At 37.3% G+C, this 19,181-nt stretch overlaps 2 protein-coding genes across 3 annotated transcripts in view; both read left to right on the top strand.

The window, feature by feature from the left end:
- Positions 1-1,797: 1,797 nt before the first annotated feature.
- tamm41 (TAM41 mitochondrial translocator assembly and maintenance homolog) lies at positions 1,798-8,336 on the top strand. The gene is made up of 8 exons (XM_007549435.2): positions 1,798-2,194; positions 2,714-2,896; positions 2,983-3,075; positions 3,230-3,380; positions 3,665-3,810; positions 6,480-6,645; positions 6,884-6,946; positions 7,278-8,336. Exons 1-8 carry the CDS (start codon positions 1,928-1,930, stop codon positions 7,367-7,369), a joined length of 1,161 nt encoding a protein of 386 aa, XP_007549497.1. The 5' UTR covers positions 1,798-1,927; the 3' UTR covers positions 7,370-8,336.
- Positions 8,337-8,590: 254 nt separating this feature from the next.
- vgll4b (vestigial-like family member 4b) overlaps positions 8,591-19,181 on the top strand; it is a 37,562-nt gene continuing 26,971 nt past the window's right edge. Inside the window, exons 1-3 of one of the 2 annotated variants that reach the window (XM_016670430.1) lie at positions 8,591-9,448; positions 9,535-9,579; positions 12,265-12,338. In XM_016670430.1, coding sequence (XP_016525916.1) covers positions 9,402-9,448; positions 9,535-9,579; positions 12,265-12,338 — 166 coding nt within the window. In that variant the 5' untranslated portion in view covers positions 8,591-9,401. Of the gene's footprint in view, positions 9,449-9,534; positions 9,580-10,191; positions 10,408-12,264; positions 12,339-19,181 lie in introns of those variants that run through there. The other variant, XM_007549423.2, reaches the window with a different exon arrangement.

The following is a 19,181-nucleotide window of genomic DNA, read 5'->3' as shown; positions in this document are numbered from 1 at the left end:
TTTATGTAAACTTCTGAATTTAAGCTAAAAAAAAATATTTAAACATGATCAAGTTTGTACAGACGCCCTGCGACAGACTGGCGACCTGTCCAGGGTGACCCCGCCTCTCGCCCAGAACGTTAGCTGGAGATAGGCAGCAGCAACCCTTCTGACCCCAGTAAGGGACAAGGGTGAACAGAAAATGGATGGATGGAAGTTTGTACAGAATGCGAACTCCTGAATCGGGCCTGAATCACTGATCCACTTTGGGATATTCTGCACCAATCCAGCAGGAATCATTTTGGTAGTCCTTACTGATCTAAAACAGGAAAGCTTCTGTAAAATTGAATGTCAGACATTGAGGAAAAAATGTTATGTCACTTTTTGTAAACTATAAAAATGCACATTAAAGTCAGACATCTTGATTTCAAAGTTTTTCCTACTTCTTTATGTAATCTTTCCAACTTTCTAAAAAACAAAATGGTTCTGATAATTAATTAAAAGATCACAATTATGAGAACAATTATGAGCTAGTATACAAACTTATAAGAGGATTTGCACATAGTTCCACAGGCGACAATAAACGTGAGTTATTGTGGAACAAAATCAGTAAACTGAATAACAATAATTCTTTTCATCTTCTTTTCCTGTAATAAGGTGTTCAAGAAGGGTGAGCTATGGTAACTAGATAAGATTCAGTGCCCTTATCAATATATATTGGATGAGAAGATGGCCCTCAGCAATTAGTCAGAAGATAATATTGATCCCACTCTTCACAATCCAATAATTAGCCGTAGACATATTACTGACAGACAGGAATTTATATTAATTTTTAATTCATTCAATTAGATGTGAGCAGTTGGCTAATGAAACTAACACCCGCAGCAGTGCTTAAATTCATCAGACATTTTTCTTTCTACACTGTTATTGCATTTTTACTTATTGAAATGTCATTAAGGATTTATTTATAAATGTGACATGTCCTCTGCAGCTTTTATCCAATATCTAGTAGTTTCATTTGGTTTGACTAAATTTGTCCCTTATGGCCACACACTGTTTTCAAATCAAGACTAGAAGTTTACAGGAGCAGTCATTGTCATTCTGCCAAATACTGTTCAATAAATGTAGAAATGCAGTGTTTTATGTGGAATCCAAACTGGAATTTGTATAGATTGTGGTTACACTGAAAAGCTGCATTTTTAGATTGTAACAGAAAATATTTACCCCAATCTGACTTTTCTCTTACCCAGGACGTTCTGTGTTGGACGCAGAATCACAACGACCCTCTCTAGCGCCTACTTTATATTAGTGCAATGAGAGCTGCTACTGAAATGTGGCTATACAATGGAGTAAATGCAAAATAAGGCATTTCTTTCATAAAATTAATTGGTTTTGACAACTTTAATAAAGAATTTTTGGAAAAAAAAATTATCACATGTATTATGTAAAAGATGATATTATATGTAATATTTATCACAAAAAGCCCATTTCATAGTTGAATACAGTGAATTAGTATACACAGTACTTCACTTTTTCCACATTTTCACAATTTGCTAAAAACAGACCAAGAGGTCACATCTTCATAACCATTCACAGTCTTTGCCACAATACTCAAAACAGATTGTATTTGAAATGCTTCTATAACTTAAAAGAAGTCCAGCTGTGGTAAATCCACAGATTCATCAGACTCCTAAACTTAATAAAACACCACCCTCTGCTGGCCAGAAAAATATCAACTGTCTATGCACTATACTTATCCATTTTCAGTCTTGCCTACCACAAGTAACTACATTTCCCATCATCCGTCACATGCGCCGGCTGAATCTGTGACGCACATTTTAGTCGACGGAGAACCACACATCTTATCCGTCCAAGCAAACCTAATAGATGGAGTTAAGTGAGATAACCTGCTAATTTAAGACATAATACAACGCATATTAAATACTGTATGTTAAAGTTCTTCCATATGAGATGCATCTCTTATTTTACTCTGTCGGAATTTTGTTTTCAACTTTATTTGTGCGGTTACTTCGTCCATAAACCTGTCTGCACGCTTGTTGTGGATTGTCCCAACAAAATGACTCTTCCAGCTTTGCAAAACACCGGCGTGATTTACAGGAGGATCCTGTCACAGTTTCCTCAGGACATTAGCTTAGCTTTTGCGTACGGATCTGGTGTTTTTAAACAGCATGGGACCAGCCAAGGTCAAATGGAGGTAAGAGTTTCTGCACTATTCTGGTCATAAGAAGGTGACAGTTTGGTTAAATTGGGTAAATCTGTTCTAATCAGAGCATCAAGGAAGCAGCGTGGATGAGCATCTTCTTATCAACTCTACATAATGTCTAATCGTCCCTGTAAAGGTCTACAAGTTTTAATATATCACAAATAAATTTGAATTTCATCAAAACATTGATTTATTTTAGTAATTCGGTTAAAAAGTTGAGTTTCGCACATGGAATAAATTCATTAGACAGAAAAAATACATCTTATTTTTCTGTTCATTTTGATGAACTTGGCTTAAAGCTAATGCAAACTAAAATCCAATTTCTTAGAAAAGAAGAACATTTGCCACACTGTCAACTGTCCCACTGACCAACAGTTAAGTCTTTTTGCTCTGTAAGATGCTTGACATACACTGGCTATTTTTCAAGAACAACTTAGGACAATGACCATAACAGTCCTGAAGCCCATTTTCAGGATACATAGCTATTGTGTTGTCCTCTGATGTGTACAGAAAAACATGCTGGACTTTGTGTTTGCGGTGGACGACCCAGTGACATGGCACACCATGAATTTGCTTCAGAATCGCAGACACTACTCCATCCTGAAGATACTGGGGCCCACCAAGATCAGCTCCATACAAAATGACTATGGAGCTTCTGTTTACTACAACACACTCGTGCCCGCTGATGGAAGGGTAACTCACAAGATCATTACAAGACTGACATTTTTTAAAAACATTTCTTATTTTATCTGTTTTCTAAAGGCTTCCCTGTATTTTAGATAATTAAATATGGGGTGATTAGCACGGACTCATTGATTGACGACCTCATGCACTGGAAGACCTTGTATGTTGCTGGACGTCTTCACAAGCCGGTCAGTTTGGATTATATGAGATTTCTTTTTGTACATGAAGCAAACCGATTGTTGACCAAAATAAAATCTACTTCATGAACAAGGCTTGGACTCTGGCTAAATAGTTTTGGCATAAATCCTGTTCTCAGGTGCTCGCTGTGTATTGTCCTTGTAGGTGAAAATGTTGGTACAGAACGAGAACGGGAAGCTCCGTGCTGCTCTGGTATCCAACCTGAAGAGCGCGGTTATGGCCTCCTTCCTTATGCTGCCAGAAAGCTTCACAGAGGAAGAACTTTTTCTGCAGATCGCTGGACTTTCTTATGCTGGTATGAATCTTGGACAGCTTCTTGAAGCTCAACCAAACTTGCTTCATAATGTATAAGATTTGTTTTTCCAGAGCAGTTTTGACAATTACAGAGCATTAAGTGTTCAGCAGAAGAGATATTCAGGTCTTTGAAAAAGTTAGTGCTTCTAAAGTTTTTATACTGATTTATATACTGTTGCATAGAATGTGCAGCATTGAAACATGTAAAATAACCAGGATATTGTTGACATTTCCTTTGCCTTTTATAGACTTGTTTTGAAAGATAATATATTTGTGACTTTGAAGGAGATTTTCGGATGAAGATTGGGGAGGACAAATCCAAAGTGTCCAATATTGTCAAGGACAACATTCAGCATTTTAGGATTCTTTACAGCAACATCCTCCGGGACTGCCCTCAGGTGGTCTACAAACCTCCACAAGGAAGACTTGAGGTACGGCAAGCTTAATGAAGTAGCAAAGCAAATTTGTCACCGCCACAAGAATTGCATTTTATCAAGATTTTTTTTGTACTTCTTAAAAGTATTCCCACAGCATGGTACTGCTATTGCTGTTTTAGTTTGTCCACCACATATCTTTCAAAAGTAGCTTTTTTCCATGCCAGTCTATTCCATAAAAGCCATATTTCTGGAGTGCTTCACTAATACGTACTACATCTTATCAACAGATTCTTCCACCTGAGCAGTGGATTTTTGCAGCTCCTCTAGAGTTAACATAGGCCTCCTGGCTGCTTCTCCAATTAACCCCCCTCCTTAGCAGGGTTTTTAGTTTGGCTGTCGGTGTTGATATGGAAAGTCAAAACCTAGTCATTGGTTCAGTCGGACTCGGAAGATTTTGTTTCTGGATCTTCTGTATGAATTGATTCTAAACCAGTCCAGATTTGTTCTGTATTCACTTTAAGAGTTATAGAGCTCCATAAATCTGTATAGTAGCAGATTTGTTGCAGAACGACTTCAAAAAGCCCTAACATGCTTATCTTTTACTTTGTTCATTGTTTGTCTAAATACAGTATTGTGCAACCCTAAGTAGATATTCTTGCAATTTTACTTGTTTGCTCTCCACCTGCTGCCACTCCTTGTTGTACAAAAGAAACTGTCTCCACCTCCAGGCACCACACCACCTTGGATTAAACTGTCTCATAAGGGAATAGGAGGAGCGTTTAAGAATCTGGCACTACTGTGTATCTATTGTTTGCATGTGTGTTGGATCTTTTCAGTGAACATTGTAATACGTTTGCACAAAGTACATTCAGTCTCCAGCAGTATGCATCGGATAGAACTATTAATCATTGTCTTTGGGTTATGGACCAGGTTTAGCTAAAAATTAGCAAATGGAAATTGAAACTTTTGCTCTAGAGATTTTGGAAGAACCACATAGGAATAATCAAAAAACTAAGCAGGTTGCAACATGTTGGAGTCCATCATTACTTTGGGGTTAATATATTTTTGAATTAAGTCCTTCAGTTTTTCAATAGCACTTGGATCCAGTGAGCTGATTAAAGTTACTATCTAACAATGTTCTTTTTGTATGCATCAGTGTACATAATGATGGCGTTGCATATTAAGCTACTGTTAAAACCTGAGTTTTGCTATTTCATCTTTTTCAGAGAATCCCCTGGTGTGAGGTCTGTTAATGAATTGCAGCCATAAAAAGAGTGTAAAAACATCTTTGGTGAATGTTTTCTGTAAAATGTTTCAGTCAGAGCCTCCTTATGGGCTCTGTCTGAAACATTTATCTGCTGCATCTTACTAATTTAAATAAACAATAGTTACCACATTACTGAAATCTTTAAGGATTTAAAACCAATAGTTTTTATGTTTTACTTCTTACCAAAAAATATTCAACTAAGAACATGTTCAGAGAAAAACCAGAATGTGCAGAGCTAGGTTGTACAGTATGTTCGCCTAGAAGCACAGACAAACAAGTTTTTCCTCCACAACCTGTGCATAACTGGAACAGTCAGATGTAATTTTCAGGATCAACAGTGTAAACTCAGAGAGTCGCTGAAAAAAAACAAACTCCTAGTTCTGTATGAGAGTATGTTAGAACAGGTGGTGCTTCTACTTCACATGAATCTCTTTTATTCTTTTCAGAAATCAAGAGGGACAGGTTTAACAACGAGAGCTCAAACTACTTTTTATGTCTCAACATAATTAAATTGATTGAGTGTTGTTTCAAAAAGCAACATTTTTGATTCAACACATTGAGTAATACCTTGGGAATATGTACTGCTCAGTGGTCACTTTTCTGTGACGCAGAAATAATATAGGCTAACATATGTGCAATTACTAGGCAGAAAATATGAGGAAAAAAATGGTGTAGTTTTAAGACTACATAAAAACATTAAGTTTTCTCTTCAGTCAAGTCTAATTGGACAGCGTTTCATAAAAAAAGGTGGAAAATGCATAACAGTATGTCTGTTCTGCACCATGGATCATTAACTATACTACAGAATTTTAAAAACATGTTTTAGCACAAAAAGTATGTTTTAACGCAGTAAATCAGCTGCATTTTTACACACCAACTACAACTTGCAACAAACATATCAGATCCTGCTTTATTGGTGTTCTATGAGAAAGAAACATTTTGGATCATCAAGAGACTGGTGTTGCACTCAACCTGACAAAGAAATGTTCACTGTTCCTCTGTCCTGCTTTATGTGCCTGTCAGATTTCAGCACCTTCTCACCAGAAAAGAAGAAAATAAGTTAAAAATAAAAAAAAACTGCTAAAGCCTGTCACAGTCATCCTACAGGTGGCTAGAGGTGAGATCAAGGTGACTGCTAGCTCTAGCAGGAAAAACAGGTGGGCTCTTTGATGGGGCTTGTCTATATCTGATTATACTTATTGCAAATAATTCATCAATTGATTGGGTGCATTACTCGATTACTTGAAGCAACTTCAGTTTTACTGAAGCGCTTTTTAAAATAATAGAAAATCCCCCAAAATGTCAAATTTAAAACAACACTCCGATATACGTAAGACTTGAAAATATGTAATTGGAACTGTGGCTCCTAGCTAAAAACCTGTTATTCAGCTCAAATAATTCCTATTGTCAATCAAGATGTCTGCATCTCTTAATTATTCTAATTTGTGTTCTGTAGGTTGACAAAAGTCCTGAAGGCCAATTCATCCAGCTGATGGCGCTGCCCAGAACTCTTCAGCAGAGGATCACAAAGCTGGTTGACCTTCCAGGGAAAAACCGGGACGTGGAGGAGATCCTGCTGCAGGTGGCTCAGGACCCTGACTGTGGAGCTATGGTGCATCAAGGTATGTGGAAAATGTGATAGAAAAAACTAGAACCTGCTCTAAGATAGGCTCTAGTACGAGGATTTATACTAAAAAGACGCTTAAACAAAGTAGATGAAATCAATACAATTGTCTTTCCTTAGACTGATGAGACAGGTGACTTTACTTCAAGAGACCACTAGATGAAGCAAATACTGTTTTTTCTGTCCTTTAAAAGCAGTCGTGCTGCTGACTGAGGTGTTCTGTTGCTCCTCCACAGGTATCTCATCTATTGTTAAATCCTCCAGCATAACACAGAGTATCAAAGGCATTGCTACAGCTGGTAAGAGCTCCTACAGTGTCTCTGTAATCTTCCTAATAAGCTAAAGTAATAGCACTACACTTTTGATAAAGCACTTTTTTACACTTTGTCCAGTTTAAAAGCTACAAGTAGAAGTTTAGTTTGGTTTTGAAAGATATGTTATCTAAAAAACAAACAAAAAAAAAAACTATTTTTGCTGAATCTGTTATCTTTCCTGATACTGATCCTTAACATTTACAGCACTTTTCACACTTTCTTTCTATTCTACCATTTTTTAGGCAGTATGTTTGTAAGTATTTTTTTTACCATGCGAAACTGTCTTGATGAGGATTTTGTGTCCTGGTCCTGTCAGGTTTATGGAAAACCGTCTCCTACAGCTCCAAAAAACTGATGAAGATGTGGAAGGGCTGGAAGAGGAAGCAGTCAGTCTCACAGACGTCCTGATGCAGATTACTAGGAATTTTTCACTTCTTAGTTATGGATAAATAATCCAGGATATGTCTTGTATCACTCTGTGTGTTTGGTGTGGAAGTCTCTCTGCACTTGTCCCGTCCCATTAAACCGCCGATGGCTGCAGAAGAAACCATTACATTTCCAGAACAAGACTGAAAATAGGTTTTATCGTTGCACATACGGCCGTTGGATACTGCTGAGAGGGTCACAGGAAAACTCTGCTGATAAAAAAGGTCGCTGAACCTGTGTGAACATTTACGTCAATAAGTTTGGTTTCAGTTAAGTATTACATTTATGTGTTGTTGTTTTTTTTTCTATTGATTGTGGGTTTCATCCCTGGCAATCACTTTGCCAAAGACTTGTTGAATTTGTATATCTTTCCTTGTGTTTTTATTCATTCACTGCAGTTTTCCAATGGGAAGCTGCCTCTACTGGATTTACACTGTAATTATAGAATGATGCAGTAAAAATAATTTATAAAAAAGTTTATTAAACCAGTTTTTAAAACACAGCAACAAGTCAGCTGCTTAGTTTTGCAAATATGTTCAGTAAAACTGAAGCTCCTGATTTAAAATAGGAGAATTGTGACCTGGCATTAATATCTCCACTCAGCATTTCAACATTGTGTTTCTGCCTTCTTGTAAAATGCTGGTTATCATTAATGTAAACTTAACTCTAGTTGCTCAACACAGAGGTTCTGTGTTTCAGAACCTCTGATTACACAGACATGCATTTTTTATTAATCATTTTTTATGTTGTGAGTTTTCAAAAAATAAAATCATGTTTAATTTGGTTCATAACAGTTTTTAGTGAAGTGCAGTGGAGACAGTAGGAGACAATTTTGTACTTCAATGGGATCAGGCATAATTGGTTAACACATTCACGGGAAAAAGAAAGTACACCCTGTAATAAGGTCAAGTATGAGAACATAATAAAAGTTATCTGCTCTTTGTCAAGTTTAAATATTTAAAGCTGACTTCAAACATATATGACAGATTTCTGCTTTTTGTTGTTTAACAAATTTAAAACAAAAATGGCAACAAAAAAAAAAATACAGGTATAGGAAAAAATATTTTGAGCAGCAACAACTTGAAGTAGTCATTTCTTTGCATGAGATAATCAGACTAGTGCCAGAATGTTTGGTCATTTTTTTCAAAAGTTTCATTTTACTGCTTCTGATTTTGTTTTAGGTCCTGCAGAGCATTTTTAATTTGCTGAGGCGCAGACTTTGAGCCATTAATTTTCTTTTTCTGACATTCATTCAAAAACTGCTCATTTATTCTAGAATATAATTCAAGAATACCTACCTATGCAAGTTTCAATGTTTAGCTCCAGAGAAAAAAATGTAAACTTATTTTTTTTTCCCCTAACTGTTTTTTTTTTTTTCCAATGACTGGCTTCTGCGGTTTGCATCATGAACGGATGATCTACAAAAGACACTAGACCAAGTCTGAAATGCCACAATAGCAAATGTGAACTTCCTACCCACTGGCAAGAAGTGGGTAGGAAGTTCACATTTACTGCTTTGAACACATTTAAAGCAGTGTTCAGCACAATTAATGTAATGAAAGCACTGAAGACAATGAAACAAAATATAAAACTGCTGTGATAGTGATACAGTTCAGTGAGTCATCTAGTTCAACCACTTGCGTTTGTTTTGTCCACCTAACAGCATTACATCGTGAGTCACACTTTACTAATGGACACCTGAGTCATCTTACAGCACAGGAAACACCCTTTTCTTTTCTCTTTAGCTGTTTGTAATTCACCAGCTATTACTGTATGTTTCTTGGATGCATGTTTCTTGTTGGTCAACATTTTTTGTAGAACCATGTTATGCAACTGTTCTGTTAAAGACGGAAGACTAAGGTTGCTGCATGTTTTTGTATTGGCTCTTGTGACCTTTGCTTGATAGTGACTTGACTAGAGTGAGAGATAGAAGAAGACATGTGGGAAAGGTTACCAGGCCAGGACTTGAACCCGCGACATCTGCTTTGAGGACTAAGGTCTCCACACGTGGGTCATGCCCAACCAACCCCTGCATCACCACAGCACCCCACATGTGGAACTGTGACAAAATTGATCTTAAACACCATCTCTGTTTTATGCTCATCTATTCTCATCTGACCAAAGCTCCTCTTTCCACATACTTGCAGGTGCTTCATGGCTTGTGGACTTCTTGAGGCTTCCTTAGAACAATGGTGTGCTTTGTGCCAGTTTTCCATATAAAACACACACTGGAGTACACGAGAAATAGAAATCCTACCAACAGATTTCACCCACTTGATCTCTACTCCTCATCTCTACCAGTTATGATGGGCATCTTTGTTCTGGATTTCATTTTTGAGTGCAAGGGTAAATTGGGTTGAATGCAAATACAATTCAAATATTGATGTTTATGGCTACATAAACACAAAAGTGGTAAAGAGCTAATACTCAAATAAAACCCCTTTTAAAGTCTAGAATAATATACTTTTAAATGTCCCACCTTGGTAAAACTACTTTCTCTAGATGTGGAACTAAAATAAATGTTTCAGCAGCAGATTTACACCTTTAGACAGTAAATGTCAGCATACTTCCTGCCTGGTTCTGAGCCTCGTTCCCTGCTGTTGAAGGAGATAACGTGAAGCCCTCCCTGGGTCATAGTAATGCGCACAGTGACAGCTGTGTGATGCAATGCCCCGCCATCATAATGTATGCTGATATCACTGCCTCAGAGCTCTACCAATCAGCGAGCTTCACTTTCACCACCTGCTAGGAACTGAATTCCATCATTCCAGGCATTCCTGCTCCCTCCCTCCCTGCCTGCCTGCCTCTCTCCCTTCCTCCTCCGCCTCCTCCTCCTCGTTTACAACCAAGTTTGTCCCGACAGCTCTGCTACTATTGTCTGTGCTCGTTTTCACCGCCGCTTTTTTGTTTTCTCTCTCTCTCTCTCTCTCTGGGAATAATATTTATGATAAATATCTGTTTTGTTTTATTTCTTACCTGGATATTATACTGGAATACAACCAAAGTGGCGACTGAAGGAGGTAGGTGTTTGGTAAATAAGAAGTTAGGTCTGACTGACTGACTGACATTGTTTCGGGTACGTAGGGTTGAGAGTGCGATTCACATGAGGCATTTAAGGGCACAAATTCAATCCAGTTTCTGGGAATATTCGGCGTGGAAGTCGACTCTTTGCGAAGACATGTGCGATAGTGGGACGGAAACACTGTTCACGAAAAGGGTCGTTTGAGATTTCATTCAGGAGTTGACGCTGCTCTGGCGGATTCCCAAACTTTCCCATGTCAGTAGCTTTAATTTAGCCGCATTCTTTGGATATCTGTTGTAGCTACCTCAGTGTGTTGGAAAGCAGAGAGAGTGGAGTCCCTTATCACAAATCAAGTGCATTTCCTGGTTGCTGCTTGTTTCATTTTGCAGGATCATTGCAGTAGTATTCCTTCCTGGATAAAGGGCGCACTGAGTCAGGCTTGTATAAATATACCGAACCACCTGTAAGCCAATATTGGATTTCATTGCAGCACAGTTCAAATGATTAAAACGTGGGGATATTTCTTAAAGCGCATTACTGCAAGAAGCAAGGACATTGCTATAATAATGTTGCCTGAGTTCCCCTTTTCTTGCAGGATTGAGGGAATGGTATCTTAGGAATGCCAGGAAAAAGGAAGAGAAGCACGCTGGATATTTCCCCCATTTTTTTTTTATTCTTAAATATCTTTCATAGCTCAGTCGGTTTGACATTGCAGACAAAAAAAAAATCCCCAATATACTCCAACCAACAGTAATTTAGGAAACTAATAGCAATAAAGTATTTGCAAGATTGTAACATTTCTGCTGTTGTCAGTCATGGTCTGAGTTAAATACTGACACATTGAGTTAGGAAGCCTTTCATTGTTGTAGATCTGTTTTGCCAAGTGGGCACTTAATAAGTTGCTTGTTTTTTATAACATGTTTATTCCTTTTCTGTGTGCTTAGGATCTTAGTGGTTGGATGGATATCACACTTGCATTTCTTTGCCTGCAAAGAGAACAAAAATACACAGACAGCAAATTTATGATTGTCTCATGTAAAGCAGGATTTAAGATGTTTTGTAAGCCATCAAGAGTTGTCGTTAAAGTAGCAAAATCAGAAGTCTGAATTTCTATAAAATTATGATAGTTGGCCTGTTACAAACACACCAGTGCATCTTATTTGCCGTTCTTTTAAGCTGACATGACATGGTTTTATAAAAAAACAAACAAACAAAAAAAAAAACTATTACTGGAGCTACAAAATATAGTGCATCACAATCTTTATTTCAATATTGTCTGCAAATCTCATTACATGTGATGTCTGGTAGGATACTGTACTGCAAGCAAATATGCAGGCCAGTAATAAAGTCATAGAGGGGTATAATAGAGCATGCTTTCAAACATTATAAGTTAAGGCTTGAAAAGCTAAATATTTATTGGGCTGATAATAGACTAATCGTAACTTGTCAAACTTGTTATATGACATAAATGGATGTCAATCAATCAATTACATAGTGTTTTGGGCCTTTTTATTGTGCACTTACTGTAGGTTATTGGTTTAAAAAAAACATTATCCATTAGATTTAGCCAAGAAGACAAAGTCTGAGATGTCTTCTGACAATATGTACTCTAAACAAAATTGGGTTATTTTATGACGAATGGTTTTATATATTGTTTTGTATGCATTATCTGTTGTAAACAAGTTAAAACACTTAAGGTGTAAAAGTGTGTGTTTTTTTTTTTTTTACATTCAGAGACCTTTGGAAGAGTTTTGCCACCTAGTGACTCGACTTCCTCTCAAATTCACTGTCCTTTGTGTGTAGATCCAACTCTGCACACAGCAGTTTTGAAATTTTGCTCTCTCCTGTCTTTCAGGCATCCAAGCATGGAGACCCCACTGGATGTTCTGTCAAGAGCAGCATCATATGTTCATGCAAATGAAGAAGAGAGTGAGTACAATCAAACTAAGCTCCTCCTGCCTTTTCATGCCCGCAGAGGTGGAGCTCCACCACCTCTGTTTTACTCCCTTCCTCTCCTGTTAGGCTGTTTGAAAGTGATTTATATAATTAGAGCCGCATTACATATAGACAAAGTCCAGCAGTGGGCTCAGACGTAACCCTCTGCCTTGTTTTCAGCTCTGAGACAATAGGCGGCTTTGTGCCACTCCAGCTTGCAGTTTCAAGTTCACAAGCAAATAAGACCAACCGCCTTCAACTGCCATTAGCTGTGATGTTTGCTTTCAGTGGAATCAAGGCGGGGTGTCTGTGTCCGACATCCTTCCTTGTTCATCCAGGCTCCAAACTACCTGCATCTATACTCTAATTTGTGCTTAGAAGCATTTGAGAATGAAAAAAGGAATGTCTCAGAGGATGATCAGTGGTTTGCAGCAGGCTGTTGGGAGGTCTCAGACCTGAATTAGTAGATGCCACTGATGTATGATGTGCTCTATTATAGGACATAGTTCAGTGTTTTTAATGGTCTGAGATGCAGTTTTCTGTAGTTGCTGGTGATGTTACACAATTCCTCTGTGCATGTTTAATATTATTACACAAGCTTGTAACAGGTGGATATTTTCAGTTGTTGTTTTATAAAACCTCTTATTTATGTTTTCTACATTTTTTTTTTTAAATTTTGACTCCCAAGAACAAAACAAAAAATGTTTTACCTCATAACCAAATTTGCTGTTGTATCCCTTTCACAGAGGAAAAAAAAATCCAAAAAGATGAAAGACTCCAAACAGCTAAATATACACTAGTATCGTGAAGACACAGTCTTAAGACCACTAGAATCCTGCATAATATATTTACAATAATTTTGAAGTATTTTTAATGCAGATCTCCTGTCCTTAAAGGCAGATGTTGTCTTGCAACTTTTGGATGTGCTTCTGCTTAACCACAACCTAATTAAATAATTAGTTTATTGTGTGTTTTGATGAGGTAACTGTTTTCAGATTCAAGTTTGTAGTACCAGGGACCCATTTACAAACTGCAGGAAATTGGCCAATTGAGGCCTGAGCATCTGGTAAATTTCTGCAGTGATTCATGCGCTGTACCAAAAGAATGAGCTTGTGGGTACAAGTGGCTGAAATATTTTTTCTTCCCAGAATGTCCAGACTCTTCCTTAGAAATAGGGTGAGAAGCTTGGAGCTTCAGCATTAACTCAGAGTAGAACCGCTGCTTCTGTACGTCGAGAGGAGCCAGTTGAGGTGGCTCGGACGTTTGGTTAGGATGCTTCCTAGACACTTTTGCTGTGTGTCACATTTCCCACCTGGAGGAGACCCAGAGGAAGTCCTATGTTTCTCGGCTGCCTGGGAATGCCTTGGGATCTGTTCCTAGTGGCTGGGGAGAGGGAAGCCTGGCCTGTCTGCTTAGGTGGCTGCCCCAGCAACCCGATCCCAGATAAGTGGAAGACAATGGACAGATGGATAGTGAAATATTTTGTGGTTAAAAAAGTAAAATAATAATAACTAAGTACTGACAGAGAGTGAATGAGCTGAAAATCAACTGCTCTGGAGTTCTGATTAAGTTGTCCTGGGAGTCCTTCAGCCTGCTCCCCTGCAGTGCTTTTGTTTTTTCCCCTCAGCGCTGATGTCACTTTTTGTCACGGGCTGTTCATGGCCTGTTTGTTTGAAGACAATGAATGAACTCGATTTGTCTGCACAATGGTGTAAAACCTAGAAAAACTAAGATGTGCCAACCTTGCCCATGAGTTAGTCTAAGTAAACCAGGCCAGCAGTCTTTTTTTTTTTTCTTTTTAAAGTCAACAACCGGAATGCGTTCATGTGCAGTCCTGGTAATGAGTTGCTGCAGAACAGGGAGAGGCTCAGATTTGCCTTCAGCTCACTGGGACTGAGCCAAACATTTCAAGGCCAGGATACCATGCAAAACTTCAAATGAAGAGCTTTTTTTTTTAATACAAGTTCTCTTTTAGTTGCTTTCACAAATGCTTTCTGTGAAAAATTTAATCAAACATGAATGTTGCATTGTTCTGAGATTCTACAGCTTGTCTGTACAAAGGGAAATTTACTAATGGCTTACAGAAAGATCTGTTGATTAAGACCAAGATCTTTTTGAATATAAGCTCTTATATCAAGCAAAAACAATCTGTCACTATTTTGTAGTTTTTTTTATATATGTATATATAAAACCAGTCTTCTTTAAGGATGTTTTTCATACATGTTTTTAGTTAAAGCTGGATTTCAACATTTTCATCAGTTCAGTGACATCCTCTGTACTGATACATACATCACCCCTGAAAGAAATATATGTCCTGGAAGCTTTTTCACAGTCTTAAAATAAACTGGTTTTTGGCCAAATGCACCCTGATACTGCACACTGTGTACTGAAGCATGTGTCTTCAGCAGCAAAGTTATTTAGTCTGCTCTAATAGACCTGCAGGAGGAGTCAGAGAAGGGTTAGTCTGGCTGCTCTGGTGAAGAGAACTTAAAAATGATTTATCTTGTGGTCATTGTCCAGCATCTATGTGTGGTTTTGACTGAGCCACGTCAAAAGGTGTATTTTCTTTCCTGACAGTCGTTTTTTAGTTTGCATAGTCTTGATAATTCCAGATGGACGGCAATCCTGGCTTTATCTTATTTTAGATAACTGTATAGCCATAACACAGAGCTTTTTAGATTGAATTCAGAAATTTTCTTTGAGTGTTACTTACGGTACATAAACTTTTGCATATGTATGTTGCATTTCTGTGGCATATGAATACAAATGACTCTTTATCTTTCTTCCTACTGCATTCTGTGGCATACACTGGCTGCCACAGAATTTTTGTACGTCCAAGTAGTAATTGTAATATTCATCATAGATGCAAGATAATATTCACCACTTTCACAACATGTACAGACATGCTGTCAATGTTGCAGCAATAGTCCATTAACAAGGTTACTTTATATGCTGCATCCCTGTGGAAAATTACAAAAACCTTTTTAGAGCTAACAAGTTTGAATGTTTAAACTGATTGTAAAGATTGCATGTTTATAATTTAGTTCTTTTTTCATTTGTTTGTCAATCCAAAAAAGTAATTTGTCAAAGCATAGGAAAAAAAATAAAAAAAAAATAAAAAAAAATTGGGCTTTAATTATAGAGGCACATTCTCAGTCACAGTTAGCTACCTTTCAAACCGTCTGGAAGAAACACTAATCACAGGTCCTAAGTCTGGCCATCCTGACCATGGATGTACAGTAATTGTACTCTTACTAAAAAAGCAAAACAGGAAGTAAACTATGCCTTATATTTAATGGTGGATGTGGGAAATGCTTAATATGTGTTGTGGACCCTCCATAACAAGTTTGGCGACTGCTTGGAAGATCTTGCTACATGTGCTCCACCCTTCCTGGAAGCAAACCTGTATTTGAAGATGGTCTAGCTTTGTACTCCATATCCATGGATGATGCTTACAAGTTTGCAGCATAGTGTTTTCTTTTTATACATATATATATTTTTTTATATTAATTTCATTGTTGTCTGCTTGACTCTTCTCAATCAAGAAGAATGTTTCTGATTCCTTATTGTCAGACATTTCTATCATCCAGATACGGTGGTTTTAGCCTATGTGGAATAAATGGAGTATAGACCTTTTTTTTATGGGAACCAGAACAAAAAGAGGAACTGGTGCCAAGAGAAGGTGGTTGGCTGAGATCTCTGCGGTGCCCTCTGCTCCAGTTTGCAATGCTGAAATCATTCTTGTTTGTTTATGGAATAGACGCACAGTCACAGACACACACCCTTGCCGAACGCCCCCTCCTCATTGTTACAGTTTCCATGGTTTGTTCAAACACTGACAGGCTTTTCCTAACTTTTTGTGTGGGTGTGCTCCAACAAAAACAGGTTTCTTAAAACAGATCCTGGGTCTGTTTCATGAGGTAACACTGTGACGAGTCGAGAAAATGCCTTGGAACTTGTTTTTTCTCGAACAATTCAGTGCATGTTAGTTATCGGTGTTATTACTGTTATGACTGTTTGGCCTGAGGTGGGATGAAATATTTTGATTTACTTAGCTTCTTCAGCAAGGTGTAACTTTTCCTTCTAATCTGCACAGATTCAATGCAGCCCTTGTAATAAAACCCTTACAAGTCAATGTAAAAGTCTGTGCTGCAGATGCCGAGGTACATTTGTCTATCTGGGAAGACAAGTTTCTAGTTGTTGCTTTGTAGGGGGTTTTGACTGTAGATTAGCTTAATTTGTAAGATTTGCGTGGTGCATTGTTGAATGAATGAATAACCTCACTTGTCAAAACAAAAGGAGAAAGAATAGTAAATCATTGAAAGCAATCTTGACCACCTCTTTACTTTCTTTTTATGCTGCATTAAACAACCGTCGTCAAATATAATATGAACAGGACAAATGTATTGTAGTTGACATTTATTGCACTTAAAGGAGTTTTTTCCAAAATGCATCTTATTTACAGCAATATTTGAGAAACAATAAATTTGCAATGTATTGTGTACCTCTGGCAACAGTGATGGTCAAAAACAAAAACACAACAACCTTAAATAATTCACTCTGTTTTCCAAAGGATGGACATTAATGGGCGAAATCAGTGGAGGTGTTCTGTCTCCTGCAATAATGCTATAAGCTGTGCTAGGCTAATGGTTCTGCTACCTATCCTGATTGTTTAGTCATGGTAGTATTCTCAGCACCTCCTCCAAGTAAATGAAATGTAAACTTTTTTGCACCTATGATTTAAAATAGTCATCTTCCCCCCCTTATGAACTTATGAAACCATACAACACATGCAGATCAAATCAGTTGCTGTGCATGTATTCAGCTTTTTGAATTACATCTTGACCTATAATTTATGTTAAGAACCAGTGGGGGAAAAGGGAAGAGTTATAAAGTAATTAGCTGGGTACAGTATGGAGTGTATTGGCACACAGTGCGGCTTGTGCATCTTTTATGTGTGTGCCTACAATAAAAATCTAAAAAGGCTGCAAGCTTTATTATCTTCAGGAGTACTAGCACTAGTACTAGAGTATTGCCTTTTTTTTTCAATCTCCCATGTCTCTTCAAATATAGTCTTGTACAAAATTATCAGCTTTTCTTTGAGGGTCAGAGTCTGCTGCAAGAAAAGCTTATTTTATTTTTCTTTTTTTTATCAGTTTTTTGGATCTCAGAGAAAGACCATATTGATGTAATACAATTGTTAAACTACAGGAAATGTTCTGCTCACTTCTGTAGTGCATATCTCTGGGAAAGATGAGTTTTATAAATCAACAATACAGCTACTTGCTTCTTTATTCATCATACTTTCAAATTCATGATACAATTGTGCAATAATCAAGCTCACATTAATTAGAGTTCTGAGAAAGTTATGGATATGTTTAAGTAAAACAACATAAAAATTTACACATTCAGACAAGCACACAACTTGCAAAAAGAGTAAAAGTCAGAGGATTTTGTGATTAAAGTTAGTAATTGTCTTTCCTGCTTATTAAACAATCTGTGCCCTTACTGGCCACAGATGAACTAATATTGATGAACATACACAACATTACTCTGTAACATCAGGCCTTTCCACAGAAATAAGTAACCCTCCCTAACTAACCACGAAAACGTCCTCCAGCATCTCCAGTACTTGCTGCCTTACCATATTTATTTGTTGTTGTCATCATCCCCGTGGCTACATTTCTCCCTCTGTGCCTCCACAAGCATGAACTGACTCATCTGTTCTGTGCATATATTCTCATGTACACAGACAGGCACAAAGTGGAGTGTTTACATTACGGTCAACAGTTTGTTGGACAGGTTGACAGGTGTTCATTAAGGCTCCAGGGGCTAGAGGTCAGCATGGTTACATGGCCATAGGTCAAAGGTCACACTACGATATTTACAAGTCAAAAGATTAAGGACAATCAGCCCTCGTTTTCTCTAGTTTTTTTTAGATTTGGCTCAACTTCTCCTTTCTAAAATATATTTTAAAGTTGTTTAATCCTGTTTAATCCGTTTTTATTTCGTAAGTTTTTAAAAAAATGCTTTTTCATCCCTTCACTTCTCTGGATCATGAGTATCAGGCCTTTCAAAACAATACAACCTAAAGAGTCTTGAAAAGTTTAGCATATTTTCCACTTGAAATATTTTAACAATAGGAAAATATTCAGAAAATATTTTTCTATTTTCAGAAGAGAAAAAAGTAAAATATTTATAAATCACAGGTACTGTGATTTATAAATATCACAGTAGGTGTGATGTTAATAACATCTGTAATATTACTGCTTCGTATTTCAAGAATCGATGGTTAACTGATAATATATGTAATTATAAGACCCTGACTATAATTCACCCATTTCACAGTACAATTTTCCTGATGTAGATGTTTGGCTGCAGATAAAATGATATTAAAAACCATCTGAGGAGAAGTTGGAATTAAACCTTTTTCTTCACATATTTTTAAAGAATGTGCCATAGAGGTCAAACCTTTGGCTCCTGGTGCCTTTCTGCTGTTCAAGTGAAATGATTCATTTTCTCAATTTCCATCATACCACACATACTTTACATTCCTTTACTTTTGATAGCACTCAACAGAGTTGAGGAGGATGAAATGAAACGCCATCATGGTTAACCTTTGTGGTTCGGATAAGATATGCCTGCTGTCTACAATTTCCAAGTTATGTTTTTCACTATAATGAGATGTTCTTTTGAAGCAAACAGAAGAGTTTCCAGAACACTCAAAATAAAGCAATTTCCTCCTTCAGAAAATGTAAATATTCATGCTAAAAGTATGTTGGTCGGCTCTGATGAATGTCATACTTCTCACAAGGTGAACTCTCTGGTAAGGTTGTG

The sequence above is a fragment of the Poecilia formosa genome, unplaced genomic scaffold (assembly GCF_000485575.1).
Source record: "Poecilia formosa unplaced genomic scaffold, Poecilia_formosa-5.1.2 Scaffold2, whole genome shotgun sequence".
Taxonomy (NCBI): Eukaryota; Metazoa; Chordata; class Actinopteri; order Cyprinodontiformes; family Poeciliidae; genus Poecilia; species Poecilia formosa.
Note: the sequence above shows the minus strand (reverse complement) of the source record. Positions and strands in the feature narration are given on the sequence as shown.

What these genes read in the sequence shown, in the direction of transcription:
- tamm41 (XM_007549435.2), top strand. Translation starts at nt 1,928, where the DNA reads ATGTTAAAGTTCTTCCATATGAGATGCATCTCTTATTTTACTCTGTCG. An exon ending in CCAGCCAAGGTCAAATGGAG is followed by an intron (nt 2,195 to 2,713) that starts GTAAGAGTTTCT and finishes TGATGTGTACAG; the next exon opens with AAAAACATGCTGGACTTTGT. An exon ending in CTCCACAAGGAAGACTTGAG is followed by an intron (nt 3,811 to 6,479) that starts GTACGGCAAGCT and finishes TGTGTTCTGTAG; the next exon opens with GTTGACAAAAGTCCTGAAGG.